General features: G+C 28.1%; 1 protein-coding gene and 1 long non-coding RNA gene across 2 annotated transcripts; one reads left to right on the top strand and one right to left on the bottom strand.

The window, feature by feature from the left end:
• Window positions 1-4,713: 4,713 nt before the first annotated feature.
• Window positions 4,714-15,154, bottom strand: LOC105620307. Its single transcript, XR_001046494.1, has 5 exons — window positions 15,144-15,154; window positions 14,624-14,708; window positions 13,717-13,762; window positions 8,688-8,751; window positions 4,714-4,929 (listed from the first exon to the last, which is right to left on the bottom strand). It is a non-coding gene; the product is annotated as an uncharacterized LOC105620307 (long non-coding RNA).
• Window positions 15,155-16,944: 1,790 nt separating this feature from the next.
• LOC105620306 (pre-mRNA-processing factor 39) lies at window positions 16,945-24,191 on the top strand. The gene is made up of 13 exons (XM_012201810.1): window positions 16,945-16,993; window positions 17,173-17,294; window positions 17,700-17,906; window positions 18,022-18,606; window positions 18,806-18,980; window positions 19,410-19,657; window positions 20,141-20,266; window positions 21,066-21,214; window positions 21,764-22,169; window positions 22,528-22,692; window positions 22,799-23,185; window positions 23,290-23,576; window positions 23,900-24,191. The coding sequence occupies exons 1-13, from the start codon at window positions 16,945-16,947 to the stop codon at window positions 24,189-24,191; spliced, it is 3,198 nt and encodes a 1,065-aa protein (XP_012057200.1).
• Window positions 24,192-24,903: the final 712 nt, after the last annotated feature.

Genomic DNA, 24,903 nt, shown 5'->3' with positions numbered 1-24,903 from the left:
TCGTTACCTTAGTAACTAATTATATTAGTTAATAAATAAATAATAANANATATATTATATATATATATATATATATATATATATATATATATATATATACTAACTCATGTTTAAACATCTCTTTGGAAAAAAAACAGTATTTTTCTTTTGAGCTGAATACCGTCGGAAATATAAAAGATGAAAAAAATTTTTTAAACAACAAGAGTACGAAAGTTGTGAAGAAACAAATTTTTTTTAGTTTTTTGTTTAACAATATATGCCACAGTTTTCTTAATTCTAATATAATTTTTTTTATAGAGTTAAAAATTTTTTTTTCAAATTTAACTATGTATATTAAAGTTATATTATAACATATTTTCGAGAATTAATTATAAAACATTTTCGTATACGCTATCCGTGCTCATGTACGTAAATAATTATCGTCGAAATAATAATTTTTTCCATAAATAAAATTAAAATAAAAATTTTATTTGAAATCCATCTTCTTATAATAAAAAATTATTATCTGAAATTAAATTTTTGAAAAATGAATTTGGAAATTGTCGCATTTAGAAGTTAACTGAATTGGAAAATATCACATCTGAAGAATTTGTGATATAAGATATAACTTTGTAAAAGCCATGTATCGTATTAGAATCGTGACATATTTCTCAAAAATAATATTGCAATGTATTGCAAAACTGCTCTCTGCTGAACGCAATCAGTGATAATAAGTGTGTGATAATTTTTATGATATAAGTTTACATTCAAGAATATGATAAATGAACAATATATTCATATAGCAATTTTACATTCAGTCAGTTGTTTCGCTATAATCATATCTGTGCAATTTGTTAAATTGTTATTATATTAGAATATAAAGCAAAGTTCATCTTTGGAAATAACTATTAATCCGCTTAATGTTATCGGACTTTAAGTTTCTGTAAGTTCAATATATCTAACTCAGGAATACTAGTAACTGAAGCAGAAATAGAATTAAAATCAAATTATTGCTGGATATAGCATTTTTCATTATAATGAATTGAAAAGTAACAAAAGGAATCTCTCTTGATTATCAAGAACTTGATAAATTATATAATTTTGAAATAATGAAGATGATGAAGAAACATGGAATGAAGACAATTTTAATTCTCGTCCTCAAATGTTCAAATGATGACTTTGACAGTTCTTATACAAGACGAGCTGTTGAATATTGGAAATGAGACAATAAGGAAAACAATAACAACAAAAAAAGAAATCATCCTCTAAATTAGTACAAAATAAATGTAGAAGAGTTTCATCTGAACATCAATTAAAACGTTGGGAAAAATAATTACAATCAGGTGGAAATCGTATATTATCTTACATCTCTAAATTTACGCATGATAAATTTACTACAGCTGTTGGATCAGGATTCATAGTTCAATCTAAAAAGGCTTTACAAGAAGAAATAGGAAATTTAAATCCTGTATTTAAAGCATTTCATGGTTGGGTATCAAGATTCAAGAAATCTCACTAAATTATTTCAAGAAAAATTATAAAATTTGTAACTAAAAAAGCAATAGAAAATTTAATTTGCAAAAAACAGCCAATGATTTTCTGAAAACAGTGAAACTACTTATCGATCAGTTTGGATTAGAAAATGTTTTTAATTCTGATCAAAGTGGTTTTCAATTGGAAATTTATTCTGGAAGATCATTATCTTATTAAAGAGTAAAAAAAGTAGAGCGTGTCGTCCAAAATCTATATCATCCTCACACACTCATGCACAATAAATAATATGTGAAATGGAAATTTACTGTCACCTTTATTCAGTGTTTTAAAAGAAGCCAATAATAGATTTGGATCAAGAGTACAAGAAATTTTGTTTACCAATAAATGTTGTCATAAAAGCGTTGACATCTAATAAAATGACTTCAGGTAATTAAATAAATTTCCTTTTATAACTCATTCCTATGATATATTTTATATTTTATTTAAGAATCTAATAACAGTCACACAAAAGTTATTAATTTAACATTTATATTTCTTACAGATCATTTTAAAATGACTTCAGGTAATTAAATAAATTTCCTTTTATAACAGATTTTCAGATACTGTTCTACTATTAAAATATAAATTGCATAAACGAAATAATGTAATTTCTATGACATTCCTATGATATACAATATTTTATATTTTTTATTTTATTTAAGAATCTAATAACACAGTTATACAAAAATTATTAATTTAATATTTATATTTCTTACAGATCATTTTAAAATGGTGGTTAGAAGAAGCTTATTTTGCTTCTAATAGCGTTCTTCTTATCGATTCATGGACTGGACATTATCCCAATATCATTTCAGATTGACATCTGCAGGAAAACATATTACTACTATGATTATACTAAAAGGCACTACAGAGAAAATACAACCATTATATGTTCACGGATTCAAAATTTGGAAAAATTTTGCTAAAAGATTTTTAGATATTATTTAGATATTTTATTATTGGAAAGTAATATAAATTTGCATGAACAAAATAATATAATAAAAATGTAATCTCTGATACACAATTAATTGTCATCCCCGATATCACACGTACTATTCGTACTATTCGTAGTTTAAAAGTGGTTATGTAAACGAAAGACCAGAAGAATTTGAAAATCCAGTAAATTTAATTTTGAAAAAATTTCAACAACATATCGAGAGTTGCAATAATATAGCTGTAGTAAAATATTCATGCAAAAAATCATGTTTAAAACATTTTTTCATCATTATTATAATGAGTATAATGAGTAAATGATACGTGCGACATATAAATTTAAGGTATAAACATTTAAAGATTATTTTATTGTAAGTACATTTAAAAATTATTATGTAAACGACAAATAAGATATTAAAGTTTATACTAAAAATAACTTTAAGAGAATAATCTTAAGACATTATAAAGAAATAATGTACAGAGATGAATAAAGAATAAAAGTTTTACTTACTTTAAAGAGAAGTAATAAAAACTAAATAATTTTTAATGTTATTTACAATCTGTAATACTAAAAATATTAATTACGTTAATTTCCTTATTCATCGGTTTATATATCTTATTGTTTCAACGACAATCACTTACGCACATGAGCCCGGATAGTGTATACGGAGAAAGCGTTTATAATGAATTCTGGAAAATGATATGTTTCCAGTAAACATCAATTAACAATAATATATAACAGTGATATTATAATTTCCCACTCAACAATATAACACATGTATTATATTTCATTTATATTGTTTAGTGAGAAATTAACATTGTTGTTATATTATTGTTAATTGATGTTTACTGGGTTGTAATATAACTTTATTATACATAGTTGAATTCAGAAAAAATACTCTTTAATTTGATAAAAAACATTTTTTAATTTAAGAAAACTGGATGATGGGAGTATATTGTTAAACAAAAAAAATTAAAAATTTTTTACATAGTTGAAGTCAGAAAAAATAATCTTTAATTCGATAAAAAAAATTGTTTAATTTGAAAAAAATAGATAATGAGTATATTTTGTTAAACAAAAAAAAATAAAAATTTTTTCCACAGCTTTAAAGTCCTACTTTTGAAATCAACTGTTGCTTAAAAATTTTTATCCCATCTTTTATATTTCCGATGATATTCAGTTCGAAAGAAAAATACCGTTTTTTTTATAGATCAATCAATAATGTTTAATTATTTGGCAAGCAAACCTAACCGCTTTGCCAATTTGAACTTGTCCAATATAAACTATATACTTTCTGAATTCTTTCTTTTTCCTTTTTTTTTTGCTACAACATAATATGCAATAAAATATATTACAATAAAATTACTTATACAGTTTTTAGATAATCTGGCAATAAACAAAAATTGCTTGTAGAGGCTCTTCACCACCCCCAATTCTAATCGGCAGTCCTCTTTGAACTATGGGAATCAAAATGATGCATTAAAGATCATTATCATTACGAATTGGTAATAACATTACAATTTTTTACAACGGTAATAAAGACTAAAGTTGGGAAAGTCATTTTTGAAAAGTAATTTGTTATTAAATTATACGTATTATTTATTGAAAAATATATAACTCGTTATTTTATTAATAAAAAATAATGCACTACTAATACGTAATACGTATTCATTACTCGTCACGTATACGACTAATATAACGAATTATTTTTTCAATAAATAACGAGTTACTTTTCAAAAATTCTGACGTTATAATTACTGTCATAAAAAATTGCAACGTTATTACTAAATCATTATTACAAAATCATTATTACAAAAGTAACAGTAATGCAAGAATATTCTAATTCTACTTTGGACACATACGTTTTCATTTTTTAATTTAACATTTTTCATTCGTACAATTTATTTTGTATAATACTTTCTTTTATATTAAAATACAATGCACTCCGTATAAGTTATAATTTAAAAAATAAAATATAAAATTACAAATATATAATAGTTTAGTTAAGTTTTTATAAGGTTACTTTACCATTTATCGAATACCGCATTTATCGAATATCATTATAATTATTATACATTCTATCTAAGATTTTACAATTTCCTTTATAAAAATGAAGTAATATTTTTTTAATTAATTTAAATTAATTTAAATTCAAATTTTATTTGATAAAAGACCAATCTTATAGAAGCCCTCCACCCCCGCCGAATCCGATCTAGAAAAATTATACATATAAAATTACAATATAATAATAATAGTACAATATATAATAGTTTATCAAGTCATTTTATAAGGCTATTCTGTTTTTATCGAATATCATTACAATATCATTACATGCATTCTATCTAAATTATATTTTATAATTTCTTTTATAAATAAAGCAATATCTTGAGATAAAAATTTCATCTGATAAAAGCGGATTAACCTTGTAGAAGCTCTCCAGCACTCCCGCCGATTTCGATTTGGCGATCCTCTTTTCTTTAGATCTGAAACACAAGAGGTACAATAACCCTCTTATAAAAATTTCCAATTCACCGAATATTCTTCTCACAATCGACTATGATTATTCAGTTTCTTAAGACTTATTGCACTTATTGTATTTCAGGATTTACACATCATACTGCTCTAAAATAAAGTTTGAAAAGTCGGGATAACTTTGACAGAAATTTTGACAATGCTCAAACAACGCACATATCAAAATCTAAACATAAAAAATCATAAAAACAATTTTGGATACTTTCTTAGGCATTTTTCAAAATTTGAGTAAATGATATTTCGATTAAACTAAAATTACTTCATTTTACGATTTTTTTCACATTTTTGTTATTTATATTATATATTCTATATATAATTTCTTTTACATTACATATAACATAATATAAAAGAATTATATTATAACATTGATATAACATAATATGCAACAAGAATACATGTAAAATATCTTTGTGATGTAAAATTGCATACAAAATGTTCGGAATGCGTATAATAAAACAATTTTATATTTTATGTGATGCAATGTGAAATATGTGAATATGATCGACAAATGATTATTACGTAACGTTTCTTATTAATCGATAGCAATAAAGTATATAACTTAATTTAATTTATATAAGTAACCAAGACCAAAAAAAGAATGTTAATAAATTTATTATATATATCTTTCAACTAAAAAGAATGTCAGTTATTATTGACATTTTACCGAAATTACATTTTCACAAGATTCAAACAAAATGCACAAACAAAAAATAAGCAAAGCTTTAGTATACGACAATGATCAAATAAAAAAATATGTGACAAATAATCTCATCAATTCTAGTACACAATTCTAATAAATAATTTTTATTCCCGTTTCAAAGCTCATATAATTATATTTATTATTATTTCTCTACACGATAATATATATCAAAAGATATATATTAGATAAGATTTTGCAATATCGCATCTATTTTAATAATATAATCAAATACATCAGATAATATATTTAATCGCGTCTATAAATTTTAATTCCCGTTTTACTTTATCAAAGATCGCGTTCAATAGAGGATAACCAGCAACAATTCGATCAAATCAAGTCCCTCCACTGAATAACATTTTGAGTGGTATCCGATACAAAGAAGAACGCATCTATACATGCTAGAAAATGAGTTCTACTTTATTTTGAGTTCCATGGGATTAATCCACAAAGGAAAATTAAGTGTTTCGTTGAGTATTAACAATCGTTATCTTTTATCCCACCTCTTTGCATAATGCAATTTCCAAAATTTTGATGATAATTTAATCGATATTCATCAGTTTTTTGATATATGGGAGCAAGATTTGCGCGAGAAAATATATTTTTCCATTATTAAATACATCTTTTTATTTTTAAAAAACATGGATAGAATGATATCAAAAAGTGATTACAAATGATTACATTTTGAAATAATAAAATACGTATATTTTTATTATAATTTATTAAATGTGTGAGTACAAAAATTCTCAGGTATCGACTGTTCGAGGCGAATCGAATCGATAACAAGACATCATAATTTCATAATCAAATATTTAGTGGAATAAGATTCATGTCGTTTTTTATTTTTCTATAACATTTCAGCAAATGTAGTCAAAAAAAAAAGCTTAGCTAAATATTAAATATAACACTTAGATAATTAAAAATTATCAAAATCTTACTGATATCGGAGTACCCAATCGATTCGTCTCGAATTTATTAAGTACTACACATTTTTAGTTATGTTCATTATATCATTATAATAATTTATTGAAATAAGTATAAATTTTTTTGAAAAAATTTATTAGATGAATAAGAATTAAAAATTCCTTACATAATATATACACTACGTATGTATTTTATTATATAAAACAACCTAAAATATTTAAAAATTAAATAAATGTTCTGGAATATGTAAAAATTAATTAACATTCTGGAATAGAGGGATGTCCAGTTCCTAAAAATAATTTAAAAAAAAATTAAAATTAAAGATTAAAATAAAAAAAATATATTCATTTATAATCATATTTTTTTCTCAAAGAAATCGTCAAACTTGTGATTTTAGTTTATTTAATGTAATTCATTCTTTTTTATAACAATTGCTATATTCAATCCGCTAAATCTTTTTATTGTCAAAGCAACATTAATATTTTGTATTAATTAATGGAAGAATATTTAAATAAAGTATAAACTCTTCTCTTAAGAAATTATTTAATTAATTTCGCGATTCAATTTAAAAAAACATTAATTAAACTACATTGTTGCTTTTGTTAACTTGTCGAAATCACAGCTCCTAGGGATTTTAAAAAAGAATCAAGATTAATTTCAATCCTGTAACGAAAATCTTCAGATTCATCGAGGCACTGAACTAGATATTTCGGATGGATTCCATAGAAAATGACGAATGTTGTCTTTCCATGTTAAAAATCACTACGATTCGATTCGTCGGTACAAAATTTACTAATCCACTTAACACAAGGGCAGCTTCACTGTCGAGAAAGCGATCGAATCTATAAATGTGAAAATAACGCGATATTTTCATAATTTTTAAACGATTAAACATATTTAATACAGATTTAATACAAAATATAATTTAAGAATTCGTTTAATAAATATTTAATATATTTTTTGAATATGTTTCATTGTAAGAGTCAGATCAAATATGAAAAAATTTTGCGGATAAATATTGTACACACACACACACACACACACACACACACACACACACACACACACACACACACACACACACACACACACACACACACACACACACACACACACCACAGTTACATCTATAATTATGTGTTATAATAGATATACTACAAAAACTATAACCATTAATATGAAATTTTGAATAAAATATGTACCAAATTTATTAATAATCTTTTGATATATCTAACAAAAACATTTTTAAAAATTTCTCAAAATGAATGTTTATCAAATATGCTTTGATCTCTGTCTTATTGAACGCATCCGATTACAATAATCAACATTATTTACAATTATTATCACATAAATGTCATAAATTACATAGTATGTACAATAACATACACATAACATAACATTATTATTACATGAATTACAAATATAATACATATAATGTAGTATTTACAATAATATGCTATAATATCTCTTTAAAAATTCATTAAAAATGAATAACATAATTTTTAATTGATATTATAAATATAACAACGATAAATACAATATTATCTCTGTTATTATTACATTCAAATAATATAAAATTATTCAATATTTAATATAATAATTATTATATAATAATAATAAATATATCCTCATATTTATTATTATTATATTTAAATTATTATTTTGTCTATACATACAATTTTTCAATCTTATAAAATTATAATCTCCATCTGTTCCTAATTCCTACCTACTTGTATTCCAATCTATATTTCTATTTGTCCACATTTTCTTCTATCCATTTTTTTATATATCGTATATTTTAACTTAATAAAGAAAATCTTTAATTAAAACCGATACGCGATATGCGAGTTATTAATTCTCTATTAGTGAATCCAGCAGGATACTCGAAATCTACCCGAGCAAGACATCTGAGAAGAATTGCAGTTTCAATACGTGCTCGATTAGAATTTAAATAAGATATTTTCAATCTCGCACATATATGACAAAAAAGGGAAAAATATACATGAGAAAATAAAAAAAAATTAAGCAAATAAATAAACTACTTTGTACATTACCTTATACATCATGTGATCAATATTGACCACTTACCTTATTCTTTGTGTCATATTGCTTTTTCCTTCTTCGGATCAAATTGAACTTATCTTAGTTGAATCTGGCCATAATATAATTGCATTTTGACCAAAAATCAAAAAGAAAAAAAATCCTTATTTAGTCGATTATTATCATTGACAATATTATGTTGACGTTCGATTCAAATTAAATACGCAAGTCAATGTATATGTCTATTGCTCGTATGTTACAATAAAGCTAATAAAATTCTAAGTAATAAAAAAATCAATATATAGTAAAATAATAGTACATTTTTCAACGCAAAACTGATCATGACAATATAAAAATACATACGCATTTTCAAAGTACATCAAACAAAATACATAAAATAAATAACATGAGATCCCAAAGAAACAAATGTTTCGCGCTTTACTATAATATAATAACTGATTATATATACATTAATTATTATATGTAATATAATAATTATTACTGCACAAATAAATATAACTATCTACAAATCCATGCGTGGATATGAATATATGATAGTATTTCTTATTTGATCAAGATTACTTTTTCACACAATATAGTATATTAAAAATATGTACATTATATTGTAAAACAAATTATACAAAAAAACAGCAAAAAATTTAATTTAATTTAATTCATTGCAAAGCACTATGAAAAAGACTACATGTTAATAAAGTAATAGACATAAAATATACAATAAATTATAGTAGACATAAAAAAAATGAAATAAAATAAAATATAATACAATAGTCAATAATAAATAGTAGCTTGCAAATGATTAGACGTCAGCAAAATTGCTATTACAAAGCTGTTACTTACCAGCAACAAAACCGGAAGTAAGACAACAATGCAAGAGAGGAGAAAATTTTAAAATTAAGAATAAGAAAAAAAAAGAAAATCATTCAAATACTCCGCCTATTAGAATATTTAGAATATAACGGCATGCAAGTACATAAATAAAGAAAAATGTTCACAGTCACTCATAAAATTCATGTGTTCAAATTCATTTACTATTTATTATTATTTAATGTGTACGGTAATGTGTGTGGTAACATAACTTATAAAGCTGTAAAAGTGTAAATAATTCAACTGTGAGGAAAAACTAATAAAATAATTAATCGATTATGAAGAAGGAACATAAAAAAAACTGACGAAACAAAGAAATGGCAATATAAAAACAAAATGTGGGCAAAAAAAGTAAATAATATGAAGGGTAATTGCATTACAGGAATTATAATTTTTAAAATTATAATTGCTGAGTAATCTATGAAGAAAACAAAAAATATAAGTGAAAAATAAAAACCTTGAAAAGATATAGATGAAAAAAATATAATAATATTTTCATGATGGGACATTTCTTTATCGCATTGCAGAAAATCAAAAAGTTTCTATTACAAACACAGAATTTAAATCAGAACTTCATGTATTACATCCAGTTTCCGGGTAGTAATGACTTCGACATAAATTAATTACAGCGACTATAAATATTTTCAAACACAAAAAATTAATTATAAAAAATAGGTTACCATACTACTAATATAAAAAATTCTATAATTCTGCATTAAATCTCTAATATCGCATTTTACACATATAAAAATCTTATCAATTTGTAGTGAATCACTTCGTCTTTGTTGCAGTTCTTCCGTGGCACGTGCAAAACAAAAGTGCGGATTGAGCAAACGAAGTGTAATCGATGTAATATGCTCGATTTAATAGACACGGCACCGATAGTGAGATCATTGCGAATATGATCAGCTTCTCGTATCACATTTGATACGCGTCTAACGTCGACGAAGTCTTCATAACCACAATACTCTGCGAACCACAATAGTATGTGTCACATCAAGTGTGCAAATCACGCGGCTGATAGACGCGACGTGAGGCAATCCACTTTCTGGGGCGCTATTGCCCACATCCCTCGTGCGTTAATCGTGGTTAATACATCGGCTTATCGGCTTGCTGGACGCTGATCTTACGAGATGAGCTCGACAGACCGGTAAACGTGACAAGAATTGAGCACGTATTGCAACGATCTCATTACCTGGACCATATCCCGTATTTCTACAAATTTCGAGTAAAACCGTAAAATCCAAAAATATTTCCGAATAACGCATCGTTTATTACACGTGCCAGGAAGCTGCAACAGAAATGTTAAATGACACACGAAAAATTAAAGAAAATTTACGAAAGGAATAAGATATTGAAAAAGCTAAGATGAAGGAAATGCTACAAAAGGAGATTCAAAAAAGAACGAGTGAGAGTGTAATTAAAAATAATCCTTCCAACATGTGAATAATTGAGTGTTCGTTTTAAAATTTATTATTTTTCCACCGTAATTTCCTGCTTCTTTTTATCGCAACGCATCAAAAAGTTGTACTTATGATTAGTCATGATGTTAGTATACACTAATTAATAGTATTATAACATCGATATTATAATACTAATTGTAATTATAATAGTGTAATACACTTAACATAATAGTTAGTTTACAGCGTGATAATTTGGATAGGGTAACAGAAATTTTAAAATTGTATAAATGATTGAGATTGCTTAGTATATTCAAACAAATATGCGGATCATACATTATTGTTGATAGTATCTGCTTTGTTTGTATGATTACGAGAGCTGTGATGAAAGGAGTATTACAAAAAGAAGAAATGAAATAAGAAATGTTTGTATTGTAATAGAAATTAAGGAAATCCTTTCAAAGATACATTGAGTGTGTGCTAAGTTGTCGATATCGAATTGAAATATTTTATATAAATATATTCATCGATGTAAAAAAACCTATTTGTATTTATCTTGAATGAATAGACATTGGATATATCTGATTTGATAATCGAAAAGAAAAGAATCTATTCATTATTTTACATATTCCATATTGTAATACTCGTTATCGACGATAATGTGTGCTCATTATTATTCTTTTGTAACTCGTTTTTTCTCTTTTTTCGTTTTTACATCGCCATTTCTTCTCTTCTTCCGCGTAATATTTATAGATTTTTCGTAATATAAATGCGTACTTTTTTATTTGTATTGTCAAATCATCTAATGAGCTGGATTCGTGAATAAGTGTGTCTGATTATGATGTTTAATTGTCTACACTAAAATTACTTAGGAGAATCTCAATACTATCATCTCTCATATTCATTAATGTGAGCAAGTGAAGAAGCAAGTGAACAAATTTTAAAAGTTATGTGTACTCAAGTAGCGTGAGCATTATAGTAGCTTGAAGAAAAATTTTTTTTTCTCTATGACAAAATAAATCTATGATATATGTATTAACAATTTTTTCTCTAATTTGTTCAATTTAATTTCCGTCGGTTTATCAGTACCCGAAAATCTCTCTAATAGTATACTTTTTTAATTGTGTTAAATAAGAAATAAAAAATGACATGCAATCTAAGAAGTTACAATAAATTTTAGTAATAATTATAAGATATTTATATATTGTGTGCATTTTATCGCGTGATGTACCAACGCTTATAGTTGTGTTTTTCCATGTACATATTTCTTTATTGTTCGATATGTTTTAAAAATTATTTGCATTAAAATCTTTTAAAAGTATACATTAATTATAAATATCAAAGATCTGTTTTTTTATAAGAAAATTTTAATATCAACATTATAATAATTTTAAAAATTTCCATTATGTAAATATGTCTAGGATCTCAAGTCACATTATTTTATTTAGTTTGTTGTAAAATCAATTCGACAATCAATTCGATGAATGAATTACAAAATATTGTGTTAAAATTGGTACTCTATAAAAGTTAAAATTATTTATGTAACAACGCGTTTATATGCATATATAATAATTCAAATATGTTAAACTAATTAAAATAATTGTAATATTTTTTATTTTTATAAGAAAGTATTTATATTTCACATAATATTAGAAAATATAAATATACAAACATATGTGTATTATGTATATGTATTATACATATATATTATTTATTTTGCACCAATTTATAAAATATTTAATCTTGGAAAAGTATTAGAAAGGGGATTAGAGGGAAGAAATTATATATATTCCTGTCTAATTTAATAAATTTTTCCTTAGCAAAATATAATTCTTTATTTTTATTTTACATGTTGCAAATATTTATCAAAACTTTAGAAAAACTTTATAAATTTTCAATATTTTGTTTTATGATTTTGTAATTTTACTTTATTTCTTTCTTATTTTGTGTTTTTATTTCAATAATTTTAATTTAACAAAATCTAATTATTTTGTGATAATATATATTTCCATATATATATATATGAAATTATTTTTTATTATGCTCTAATTTTATGTATTATTAGTTTGTTTTGATTTTTTGTATTTCCACAGAAAAAAGAGGAATTTAACTTTAATATCTTTTTATATTTAAATATTTCTTTATTTTTAATATACAAATAAATAATAGTTATCTATAACAAGATCTACAATAAAATTTAATTTCGAATCTTCATTTTATTAAAATTATTTTTATTGAATAAACATTAATAAATTTTATTTTCTATTTTTTTATCTATTTTCGTACAGAGGTGTATAATTTTAGGCTTAGTAGTACACAGAAAGAATGATTTTGATGAAATATTAAAAATTAATCAGATATTCTAAAAATTAAGTTAAATAAATAAAAGGACGCCCGAGCTGGTTTCTAAAATATCAAAATTTTGTATAGCTTTGCTTTTTTTACAGTCTGTATTATATTTAAATTTTCTATATAATTATTTTGATGATACAACATAATTATTTTCAAATCTGTATCTATCTAAATTTTTAGATATTTCAGGAAAATTTTTGAAACGCAAATTTTTTCCGTATTAAAATCACAAATAATAAAAAGGAATCCAAGATTAAATATTTGTCACAATGTTTTATAATTTTTTCATTTTAAGGCAATGGATCTATGAAGTTATATTCGATATTCACTCGTGTGATATGATTGTAACAATGTCTAACAATGTCTATAAAATATATAAATACATATCTGACACAATTTCAAGATTCATTACCTCATTAATAAAATATTTTATCACTCACCGACCAATGCGTACTAATAGAGTTATCAGCCATAACTATGATGATTCTGTAACATATAAGGATAAATTATAAATTAAAATAACGCTCAAAATAATCAATGATTTATAAGATATTTTTTATGCCAACAGAATTTTTTATTTTTCAATCAAATATTGAAATAGTTGTTCATTGTTCAAAAAATATATCTTCATGAAAATGAACTTTTTCAATATTTCAGATTAATTGTTTTCTCTAATTATTATTTTTAAATTGAAATAAAATAATCCGAATAAATGAGAAGGAAAGGCTAATTTTATTATAAGTAAACAATAAAGCTTTCCATAAAGTTGCTCTACCGGTAACTAAATGCCTTTCCTATGTTTCCTCCTTCTTTCAGATTTTTAAATTTCTTTCTTTATTTCCTTTCACAAGTTAACGAATCCTCTTATTAGATTGCACTCATACGATATGCAATAGCGAAATTGTAGTATCTTCTTACAACACTAATTTGTAATATAAATATATTCAAATAAAAATGTCTAAAATATAATAAATATTGAAGAACAATTTTATTAATCAAGTTTATGTATACAAGTATACAAGTAATTTTAGTTGTGATTTGAAATTGATCTTTTTGATATAAAATTTAGTTGAAAAATGAATTTTATATTAATTATAAATATCTTAAATATTTTGAAATATTTATATATATTTATTCACAATTATAAATATTTTACTAAATATTTAAAAAATCTTAAAAAATAATATAAAATATCTTATTTGATGTCTTATTTATTTATATTACATACATATGCAGTACGCAATTACATAAATCTAAAATGCTGTATTACATATAAATAATTACACATATAAATAATTACTTTCACCAATATTAAATAATAAAATTAATTAATTATGAAATGCCCACCTCACGATTCTTTGCGCTGTCATCCCTGTCATTGCGGCTTTTATTTCACTTATTCTTTTGTGTATTGCTATTTCTTCGTGCAAATCTGTTTGAAAAAACAAATAAATTATTAATTACAATTAACTATGATTACAATTTACTAGAATAATAATTGTGTGTTTTTGTCATATTTTATTCAATAGTCTCGATATTAATTACATTTAACGTGTATTTAATCATATTTATATGATAATGGAAAAATCAAAGCATATCAATTACTCGTTTAATATCCGCAATATTTCATAAATAAAACGCATTGAATTGCATTTAATATAAGATGATAAAGAGACTCGTTCTCTACGCGATCAATTTCATCAAAAGCGATGCGACGACGTCGCCGCGGCGATGCATATTTTGGTTTTCAATCGAACAAGTACTGCGAAATGCATGTTCGATCGAACTATCAGCGCACGATATCTATTATGCAATATTTCAGTGAAAGAATAAAAAAAGTTACTAAATAAATGCAAGTTTCACTTACCTATTAAGTCAGTAAAGACGCCATCTCATCCGGAGCCAATCTGTTCCAAGCTGTCGCGTCCTGTAAATGAAACATGAACGCGTTAGGACAGCGAGAAAGTTTCGTTTTCGGCGCGGACCACGAACAACTTCACGTACCAAAAGCGACGCGGACGACATTACGACGCGTCTGCTCTTAACTTTGTGTTTATATGTTTTTTGTGTTCAGGATCATATCCAGAACAGGCGTATTGATATCATAACTATATATTCGCGGCATTTGATAAGTTGCTTTGCCAATTATTCGCATAATACACCTTCAGTCGGACAAATATTGAGATATGCGTTTTAAGTTAATTATTAGTAATATATGAGCACCAAATTGGTGCTCATATTGCAAATGAAAAGAGAAAAGTACAATAATAATATAAGCTTTTTTATCAATTAAACGACACGCCGAAAGTATTTTTCGCAATACTCGTTCACAAAAGTAGTACGCCGCGTTAACTTTGACGATGCATGAAATTGACAGCGCGCAAAAAACAACGTTGTTTCGCCATTTTAATGAGATCGCGGCGGAGATCGACGGACGAGACGCGTTGTCATATCACTCGTCTCGTTCGTCTAGTGTCCGCCGCGATCTCATCAAGTTAATGAAGCGGCGTCGTTTTTCGCGCAAAAAATCGCCGAACAATCAATGTGCTACTAGATCTACATTACGCGATATAAGAAATAAATACAAAGTTAATTATATTTCGTGTCACATTAAATTGTTAGAAATTTCACGTCCCTGAAAACATAGCGATATTAATAACATTAATAATAACATTATAATATTTTATTAATACATAAGATATTTTAAACTGTTTGAGAACTAAAAGTGATCGGATTTTAACATTTCTCGTGTCGCGTGTGAAAATATTAATAATTCATTATTTACCTTGTTAATATATAATTCAAACGATCCTTTCGAGCCGTCGTTTTATTCTCTGCAGGAATTAGGATTTCTGGAAATCAGAATTCGGATCAGGATACTTCTTTCGCAGGAAAGGTCCATAATTGACTCGAAGCCAGGGATGCGAAATGCGAACTATTTCAACGTAATATTACGGGACGTAACTCCACCTCCTAGTCGAATCGCAAAAGCGGGAGAACACGAATTACGCGTTATTTATAGGAGCCGATAAACCTCGAACCCCACCACTCTCAAGCCAGCCAATAAGCGCCGGCCTCGCTGTGGCCGCTATATCCGAGCGCTCATTGGATCACCGTTAGCTTTTCAATAAGATATATAAATGCTACGCGTAGAAACTCTTAGTCTGTTTCGGAATTTGAGAGCGTGTGTTACTCTATTTCCGGAAAATCTCGTACATATTCGGATCGTGCTTTTATGATGTTAACGTGTATTTAGTCGTTATTTATTGCAGATGATGACTATTAAAAAAAACAACTTACAATTTTCTATTTTAATTAAAATTTATTTTAATTAGGAAGAAGAAGAGATAAAGACATTATAATTTATATTATACTTTAAAAAAATGAGTACTTTTTAAAACATGATTTAGTACAGACTCATTACATTTATTTACGATATTTTATCGCTAATACGTAACTATGTAGTTCCTAAATCGAAAATGTACGTACTGGCGCTAATGTACGGGCGACAAGCAAAAGACATAGCCTCTCTCAGGTTTTTCTCTGTTATTGGTAAACCTGTTTCGGAAATATTGCGTCGCCAGCGTCGCCATTTTCCGTCTGAATTCTGTCTGAGTAACTGTGAGGTTCTGCGATTCACACATTCCGAAAATTGCAGCGAAAGCACGATGTCCTCAGCGAGCGGTGACGAAGCCGAGGTCGCTTTGGCCGAACCAGGTAAAGAAAGAAGCTTTGAGATACGTGATCGATCATCAGGTCATTGGAGATGAGGAGCTGTTTGTCTCCAAGGACGTGCCGCCCGGCGCGGCCGCCCAACCCATGAAACCGCCATTTCGATGAGACGGCGTCTTATACACCTGGAGCATTAGTAAATATTTCGTTGTGATTTTTTTCAGTGAGACGCACCAGATCGGGTCGGGCCCGAAAAACAACAGTAGCCAAGAAACCACCTGTGAAGAAGCTTCTCGCCCGAGCAACGCGCTTTCCCAAAAAGGTCCATGAGATTGAAGAAATTGAGGTAAGAGTCAAACCTTTTGTAATTGATTGCACTGACATGGATTAATATCATTAGTGAATAATATTATTTTCATCATCTGGCAATAAAATTGAAGCAAAGTAGCTGAGCATCAGTGTAGCTTTCTGTTTATTTTCTATTGATGTAAATGTTTGAAGCTATAGAAGAATGGATAAGTCATTTAATCCAATATATATATATATATATTTCATTAGAAGAACAATAATAATGTAATGTTTATTTGATTTAAATAACTATAAATAAACTTAAATAACTATATTGAACGATTGAACATATAATGTAACTTTCAATATTTTATGTCTACAATATAAATATGATCTATTTGAATAACTTGTTTGTGAAAATCAATATGAAAAGAAAATAGTAAACAACTAATTGTCATTGCAGGAAGAGACTACATCTATGTTGGAAGAGGAGGTGATAGAAAGTATGCCTGAGAACGGAGTTCAACGTGTGACAGACGTTATTGTGGAACAACGTAGCGACGAAGATTCTTCCACGTTGCATTTGCAATTGGAGGATTCCGAAGATGCTAATATACAAGAAATGAATATGGATCAAAATGAAGAAATGGAACAAGATGTTGAAGAAATAGTAAATAATTTATGCAATATTTTTTCTCATTTTTATTGATATTCAAGTTTCTAAAAATTACATTACTTTTTTATCACTTTATGATACTATATTTCATAAAACTTATTTCATTTAGGAGCATTCCAATATAAGATCAGAGGGCATAATTATGGAAGAAAGTAGTATGGATAAAGTAGAGATACTGGGTGAACGTGGAGACATCGAAGTGGAAGGTCAAGACGTCCAGTTGGAATGTCAAGATGTTGAAATGGAAGGTCAAGACATCAGTAATGATGACTCGAATCAACAACGTGTATTGATAGATTTTCAAGAAGTTATCAATGAAGATGGCAACACAATGACGCAAGAGATTCTAGAGGCAGAGGAGATAGATGGTTCAGAGAACATGTCTATGCATACTGGTACTAGGATCCAAGTTATGGAAATTGACGAGCAAGAAATATCGGAAGATGTGGAAACAGTAGAAACAGTGGAAACTATAGAAGCAGTGGAAACAGTGATGGATAAGATAGAAGAACCCGAAATGGAAGTGTCACAAAGTGATTCTCTACCGCGTATAGAAATAACTGCAGTTGAAAACGAAGAAAACGAAGAAACTGAAGAAATACAAGAGTACATAACTGAAGATGATACAAAGAAAATTGGACCTGATACAGAGGCTGTGTCAGAGGACGAGTTGCCGACTGAAGCTGCAGCCAAGGTCAGAAGCGTTCCATTTACATTTTTTTATATATGATCAGTTTTTTCAGCTGAATTTGTACCGTTCACATTGGAGAAAAAAAGAAGAAAAGATGTTCAGCTGAATGGATTTTATATAAATCGTTTATTATTGTTTTATATAATACTTTCTATAATAATTAATTCATAGATTGATAACATAAATAATTTTAAATACATAGGAACCAGAGACTGAAGCCGTTTCTGACGAAGAACTGCCGGTTGCTGGTGCAGCAGACTTAGGCGAAACTGAATCTGTGTCTGAAGATGAATTGCCGCCAGACAGCGATAAGAAGAGAAAGCATGGAGCGAAGTCAATAAAAACATTGGAAAAGAAAACTAAAGCAGAAGGCGGAAGTTAGTACATTTCATCTTTCCATCTTAACAGAAAGCAGAAAAGCAGCCAATTAGAACTTCGCGCTGATAGTCGACAATTTCGATTTTTTTTTTACTGTTTACTATCAACGCGAATTCTGATTAACTACCACTATGTTGCTTTCTTCTTTTCTGTATGAACGCGCCCTTACACTGTTAAATGTAATGTCAAATTTAATCTAATGTGAGTCGCCACTTCCTATTAAATATATCGTTAATTTTTTTATCAAAACAATTAAATTTGACACTATATAATGTCAAATATAACCATTATTTTGGTATAAAATATATTGTAAGAACAGTGGCGACTCACATCACGTCAAGTTAAATTTGACACTTTAGATTTAATAGTGTACCATAAAATATGGCAGTCTAGAAATTTTCTTACATGTTCCTCTTTTATATTTTTAGCTAAACGTAAATTAAATGCGGAAGGAGAATACGATCCCAGTTCTCCGACATCTGAGAACAATGACGAGGCACCGGCAAAAAAGGTTGCCTTATCGAGCGATACAGAAGCGGGAGATAAGCAAGAAATCAAGCCAGCATCGCCAAAAAAGAAAACATTACCTGAATTAGAAAAATATTGGAAAGCCGTTAATGAAGATCCATCTGACTTTACAGGATGGACGTATCTCTTACAATACGTGGATCAAGAAGTAAATAAAAGATTATTTAAAAGCAATTATTTAAAAGTTTTACTCAAGATTCAGTCTATGTTAATTATTCTTTTTTTATATATAATCTATATAATATGAAATATAATTTATTCTCTTCAGCATATATAAAAAGCTAAAAAGAGGACATAGTTTCTCATATCTATTGTCTTATTTATATCATTGCAGCCTATCATACACTTTTTATTTTTTTATCTTTTTTTATACTTATTAAATAACTTAGTTCATGAGCTTAAACACTTCTTTATTGTTTCGTTGAGACAGAAGAAACAAAAAGAATAGACGCTAAAGTTCTGGCTGCTTTAGTATATATTCTTTTGTTTTCCTTATCTAATATAAGATATACTAAAACAAATTAAAATGTATTTGACAAGTGATTACAGAAATATCTGATAATATTCCTGGTGATATACAGAAATCTTTTCAATGAATTGGAATATTCGATTTTTGTTATTTTTGTTACAGAATGATGCAGAGGCTGCGCGCGAAGCTTACACCAAATTCTTGGAGCGTTATCCATATTGCTACGGTTACTGGAGAAAGTTCGCCGATTATGAGAAGAAGAAGGGCAACCCCGAAAATGTTCAAACGGTGAGTCCGATCGTATATTACGTTCGTTAGGCTATCTCTCATTATATGATATCATTATAATTAACGCAATCTAATGAAAATAGCTCGAGTTAGGAAGACGCGTGGGCAGTGTGCACGCACATAAATATGGTTTTCCCTTCCAACAGCATAGCACGTCTTGCGGCACCTATTCGACTTTCTTCGTTTACAAAATAGTTACTTATTTAATTAATATCCTGCGATATCTACAAAAATGCTATATTACATATTTTACTATCTTACCGATATATCGAATACATCAAGTACTCTATCGTACGATACGTAAGTCGAGCGAGATGGCTAGTTGTTTCCGAAGCGCCTTTATCGTGATGAAAGAAAACTATGTTATATTTACTGTAAGCATTTGTACACATAGCTTACTACAGAAAGTATTGTAAAACTCTTAAGCATAAGATATATGCGCTATTCTTACTTTATGTAAGTAAGATATGTCGGGTTGGGTGTTAAGTCAAAGTCAGAGACAAAGACTTAGGACACGTGCACGTGCCAGAATGGGAGCAAGAATGAGTGGCGGAAGACACTGTGGCGCCCAGATCGGAACACTCCCTGACTTTTAAGGTGAATGCACAATGCTCTGCAATCTCTGTGTTAATTAAATCTCTTTATTTACAGTACGCGAACGATATGTGAGTATACGTTGCTAAAAAAAGACCGTAATGCTTAACGAAAGCTAAAAGCAAAATAGGTATAAGATCTACCCGCCGATAAGTCCCCCAGTTGTAAACTGTTCTAAATACGATCCACGAATCCGTTACCGCAGGTATTCGATCAAGGTCTGAAAGCTATTTCGCTAAGCGTCGACCTCTGGCTCCATTACATCAACCACTGTAAAACCGTCTATGAAAAAGATGAAGAGAAACTCCGGGAGCAGTACGAACGAGCCATACAAGCTTGTGGGCTTGAGTTTAGGTAACAAATCTAAAATTTTCTTCTAGATATATATTTGTAGACACATTTTTATCAGCTTATATGTCATTGTATTACATCGCTCATTTGCTGCAACAACGATATAACAAAAAATTGTCATTTGAATTGTTTGCAGAAAAAAAAACGAAAATATAAAGAAAAAGAATGAACATACTTAAACTTAAAAAGAAATATACTTTTACTTCCTCCTACAATTAATTATTATACAAAATTGCATAACAAACTTAATATTATAATATTTTAATGATTCTGAAACTCATTTTCTGGAAAACTTTGTTTTTTGAGTTATGTTGTAGTAAATAAGTCATATTATTTTGCTCATAGAAAGATGATAAATTTCTTTAGTATTTTAGCTATACACAGACTGCGTTTCGTTATATTTACTGCAAGTATTGAAAATCTAGTATGTGTAACGTGAACAATAGATTTTAGTACTCATAGTAAATAAAGGAATGATTTCTTCATAATGATAAAGGTGTACTTTAACAAACAATTAGCAGATATTGAAAAAATAATATAACAATTTACCAGATCGGATCGTCTTTGGGAGAGCTACATAAAATGGGAATCAGAGGGAAAACGCTTGAGCAGAGTGACAGCGCTGTACGATCGTTTATTATCAACACCTACTCTTGGTTACACCTCCCACTTCGAAGCCTTCCAGGAATTTGTGTCGTCCAACTTGCCAAATCGTATCTTAAGTGTGGACGATTTTCTTGCCTTACGCGCTGAGGTAAAGGCCCTTCTCAAATCAGATGATGCCACTACGACATCCGCTGCAGATGACGCACCACCCGGCGAGGAACCACCGCCTCACGAAGTACCACCTACTGATGAGGAGACTCGTGCCATCCGTGAGAAGATTATTAGCAGCAGGCGCAAAATGCATAAAGCAAACGTCAATGCGGTTGCAGCGAGATGGACGTACGAAGAAGGGGTACATGATATTTGATTATAATTATATTCATTATGATCACACTTTAATAGTTTAGTTATTAGCAAAATGAGACTTCTTTTAATTTCAATACGTTGAATTGTTTCACTGCTATAAATGGAAAAAAAGTTCTGACTCATTTCGATCCCTCACCGTAGCTCTACCTAATCGCGCAGTAAATGTGGATTCGTTGTAATACAGAAGTCAATCTTTTACAATGTTTTATGTTGTAAGTAAAAAAGTATATTCCAAATTAAAAGATTTGGATTCATTAATTAATTTCACTTTGAAGCACTTTCAAATTAGTTAACAATCTAAGACAATTAGTTTATAATCTGATTATATGATGTATAATTAACAGATAAAGAGACCATATTTCCATGTAAAACCATTGGAACGGTGTCAGTTGAAAAACTGGAAGGAGTACCTAGATTTCGAGATTGAACAAAAGGATCAAAATCGGATAATCATTTTATTCGAGAGGTGTCTTATAGCTTGTGCACTTTATGATGAATTTTGGATGCGAGTAAGTAGACATCAATCAATATTGTTACATGTATGCTTTTTGTTATTTCAAACATATAATTAGGAACATTTCTTATAACATAATTTTTATTTTTTCATTTGTACAGTTTGTACGCTATTTGGAATCGCTGAAAGGAGATAACACAGAAAAAATCCGAGATGTATATTCGAGAGCTTGTATGGTACATCATCCAAAGAAACCGAATTTGCACTTACAATGGGCTATCTTTGAAGAGGGTCAAGATAATTTCGAGACAGCTGCCACCATATTAGAGAACATTGATAATGTATTACCAAATATGCTACAAGTGGCGTACCGTCGAATAAACCTGGAACGCCGTCGTGGAGACTTAGAAAAAGCATGTATCTTATATGAAAATTACATTACCAACAGCAAGAATAGAACGATTGCTAATAATATTGCTGTAAAATACGCGCGATTTTTGTGTAAAGTCAAGGATGATGTCGACAAGGCAATTAAGGTGTTAATGAAGGTACGTTTAAAGATTAATTTTCTCTTGACTATGTATTACGACGATTTATGTTCAAATATTAATATATATTTATTAACACAACATATATTGCATTTTTTATACAGGCCACAGAAAAAGATAAAGACAATCCCAGGCTATATCTGCAATTAATAGATTTGGCAATGCAACGAACGCCCGTTGATACTCAAGAAATAGTAGGCTACATGGATATGTTTATAGAAAGAGAACATGCAGATCTTGAACAAAGAGTACTTTTTGCGCAACGTAAAGTAGAATTCCTAGAAGATTTCAGTCCTGACATCCGGCAAGTGTTGAAGGCCCACGAACAATTCCAGAAATGCATCAAGCAAGCGAAAGAGAGAAAGAAGACGAAGAGTGACGACAATAAAACGTAAATATCCATAGAAAACTTAAATAAAGATATTATTAAAGAGATTAATCTTATAAAGTAGTTTTAAATGTTGAATATGAATCAATTGAATATAATGAAAATATTTTAATAGAATATTCGAGCAGTAAATACATTAATATGAAAAGATTAAAATATAAATATTGCTATTAAATATAATTAATATATTTTAGTTTGTACCATTTACTTGAAATTGACACAATATATAATTTATTTTTTACATTTATGAAATATATATATATCGAAATATATATCGATAAAATATATATCGAAATTTCGATAAAAAATTATTTTGCTGATTACAGCGATTCTTCGCCTCCAAAGAAGAAAACCGACCAGTCGAATGTACCACCTTCACCATCCGTGGGTTCGCAGTCTTCATATCAATATAGCAGCGGTCCGAGCGGTCCTTATCAATCACCACAACAATTTCAGGGCGGACAATATGGTGGTCAAGGCGGCTATCAACAAGGTTATCAGCAGTATCCACCTCCATCAGACCCCAATTATGCTAATTATCAAAATTGGCAGTATGGTCAAGGTGGACCACAGGCTTATGGACCTTATAACCAGTGGGGATCTTACAATTATTATTAATATCAGTCACATAATTGTCCCTAAGACTATCATACTGTTAATTGTGTCCTACTGTACATTCTCTAGCTTTTATTCTGTCGATTTCGAAGTCAGACGAAGGAATTAATTATTTAAGTACCTTGATATCCTTTGACATATGAAAGCTTATATGTCAAGCGTTTCTCTCTATATATCAATAACTGATATCTAGCATGAATATTTAATATATGAATAAACTGTATACCGTTAACAGAATTTTATTTGTTTACATTGCTATTTTATATTGCATCTTAAATTAATGATATATATATATATTAATTTAAAATGTAATATAAAATAGTTATTAATAATAGATAATAGTTGATTAATAATTGTTTTATTGCAATATCTTTATCTTATATAAATTATTATAAAGAATTCAAATCAAATCATAAAAAATATGAAGGTATTAAATTTTTACTAAAAAAATGAACAAGTAAAATTCCTGTTAGTGGTGTATAGTTCTTTCACAGAACCTTTTGTGTGTTCACATAACTCAAAGCGTTGCGGCTTTATAGCGTTAAATGTGAAGATGGATTTCTCGAATTACATCCACAATTCTTAATAAATTATAGATTCCGAAATGATTGTTGCATAATGTCAATGAAGTTACATTTAAGAAATGTATTGAATCTTACGATACATCATGTTGGATATATTATGATATATGACACACTTTCAAATTTATGTAAAA

Source organism: Atta cephalotes (genome assembly GCF_000143395.1).
Source record: "Atta cephalotes unplaced genomic scaffold scaffold00025, whole genome shotgun sequence".
Classification (NCBI taxonomy): Eukaryota; Metazoa; Arthropoda; class Insecta; order Hymenoptera; family Formicidae; genus Atta; species Atta cephalotes.
This window is presented reverse-complemented; position numbering and strand designations above follow the sequence as displayed.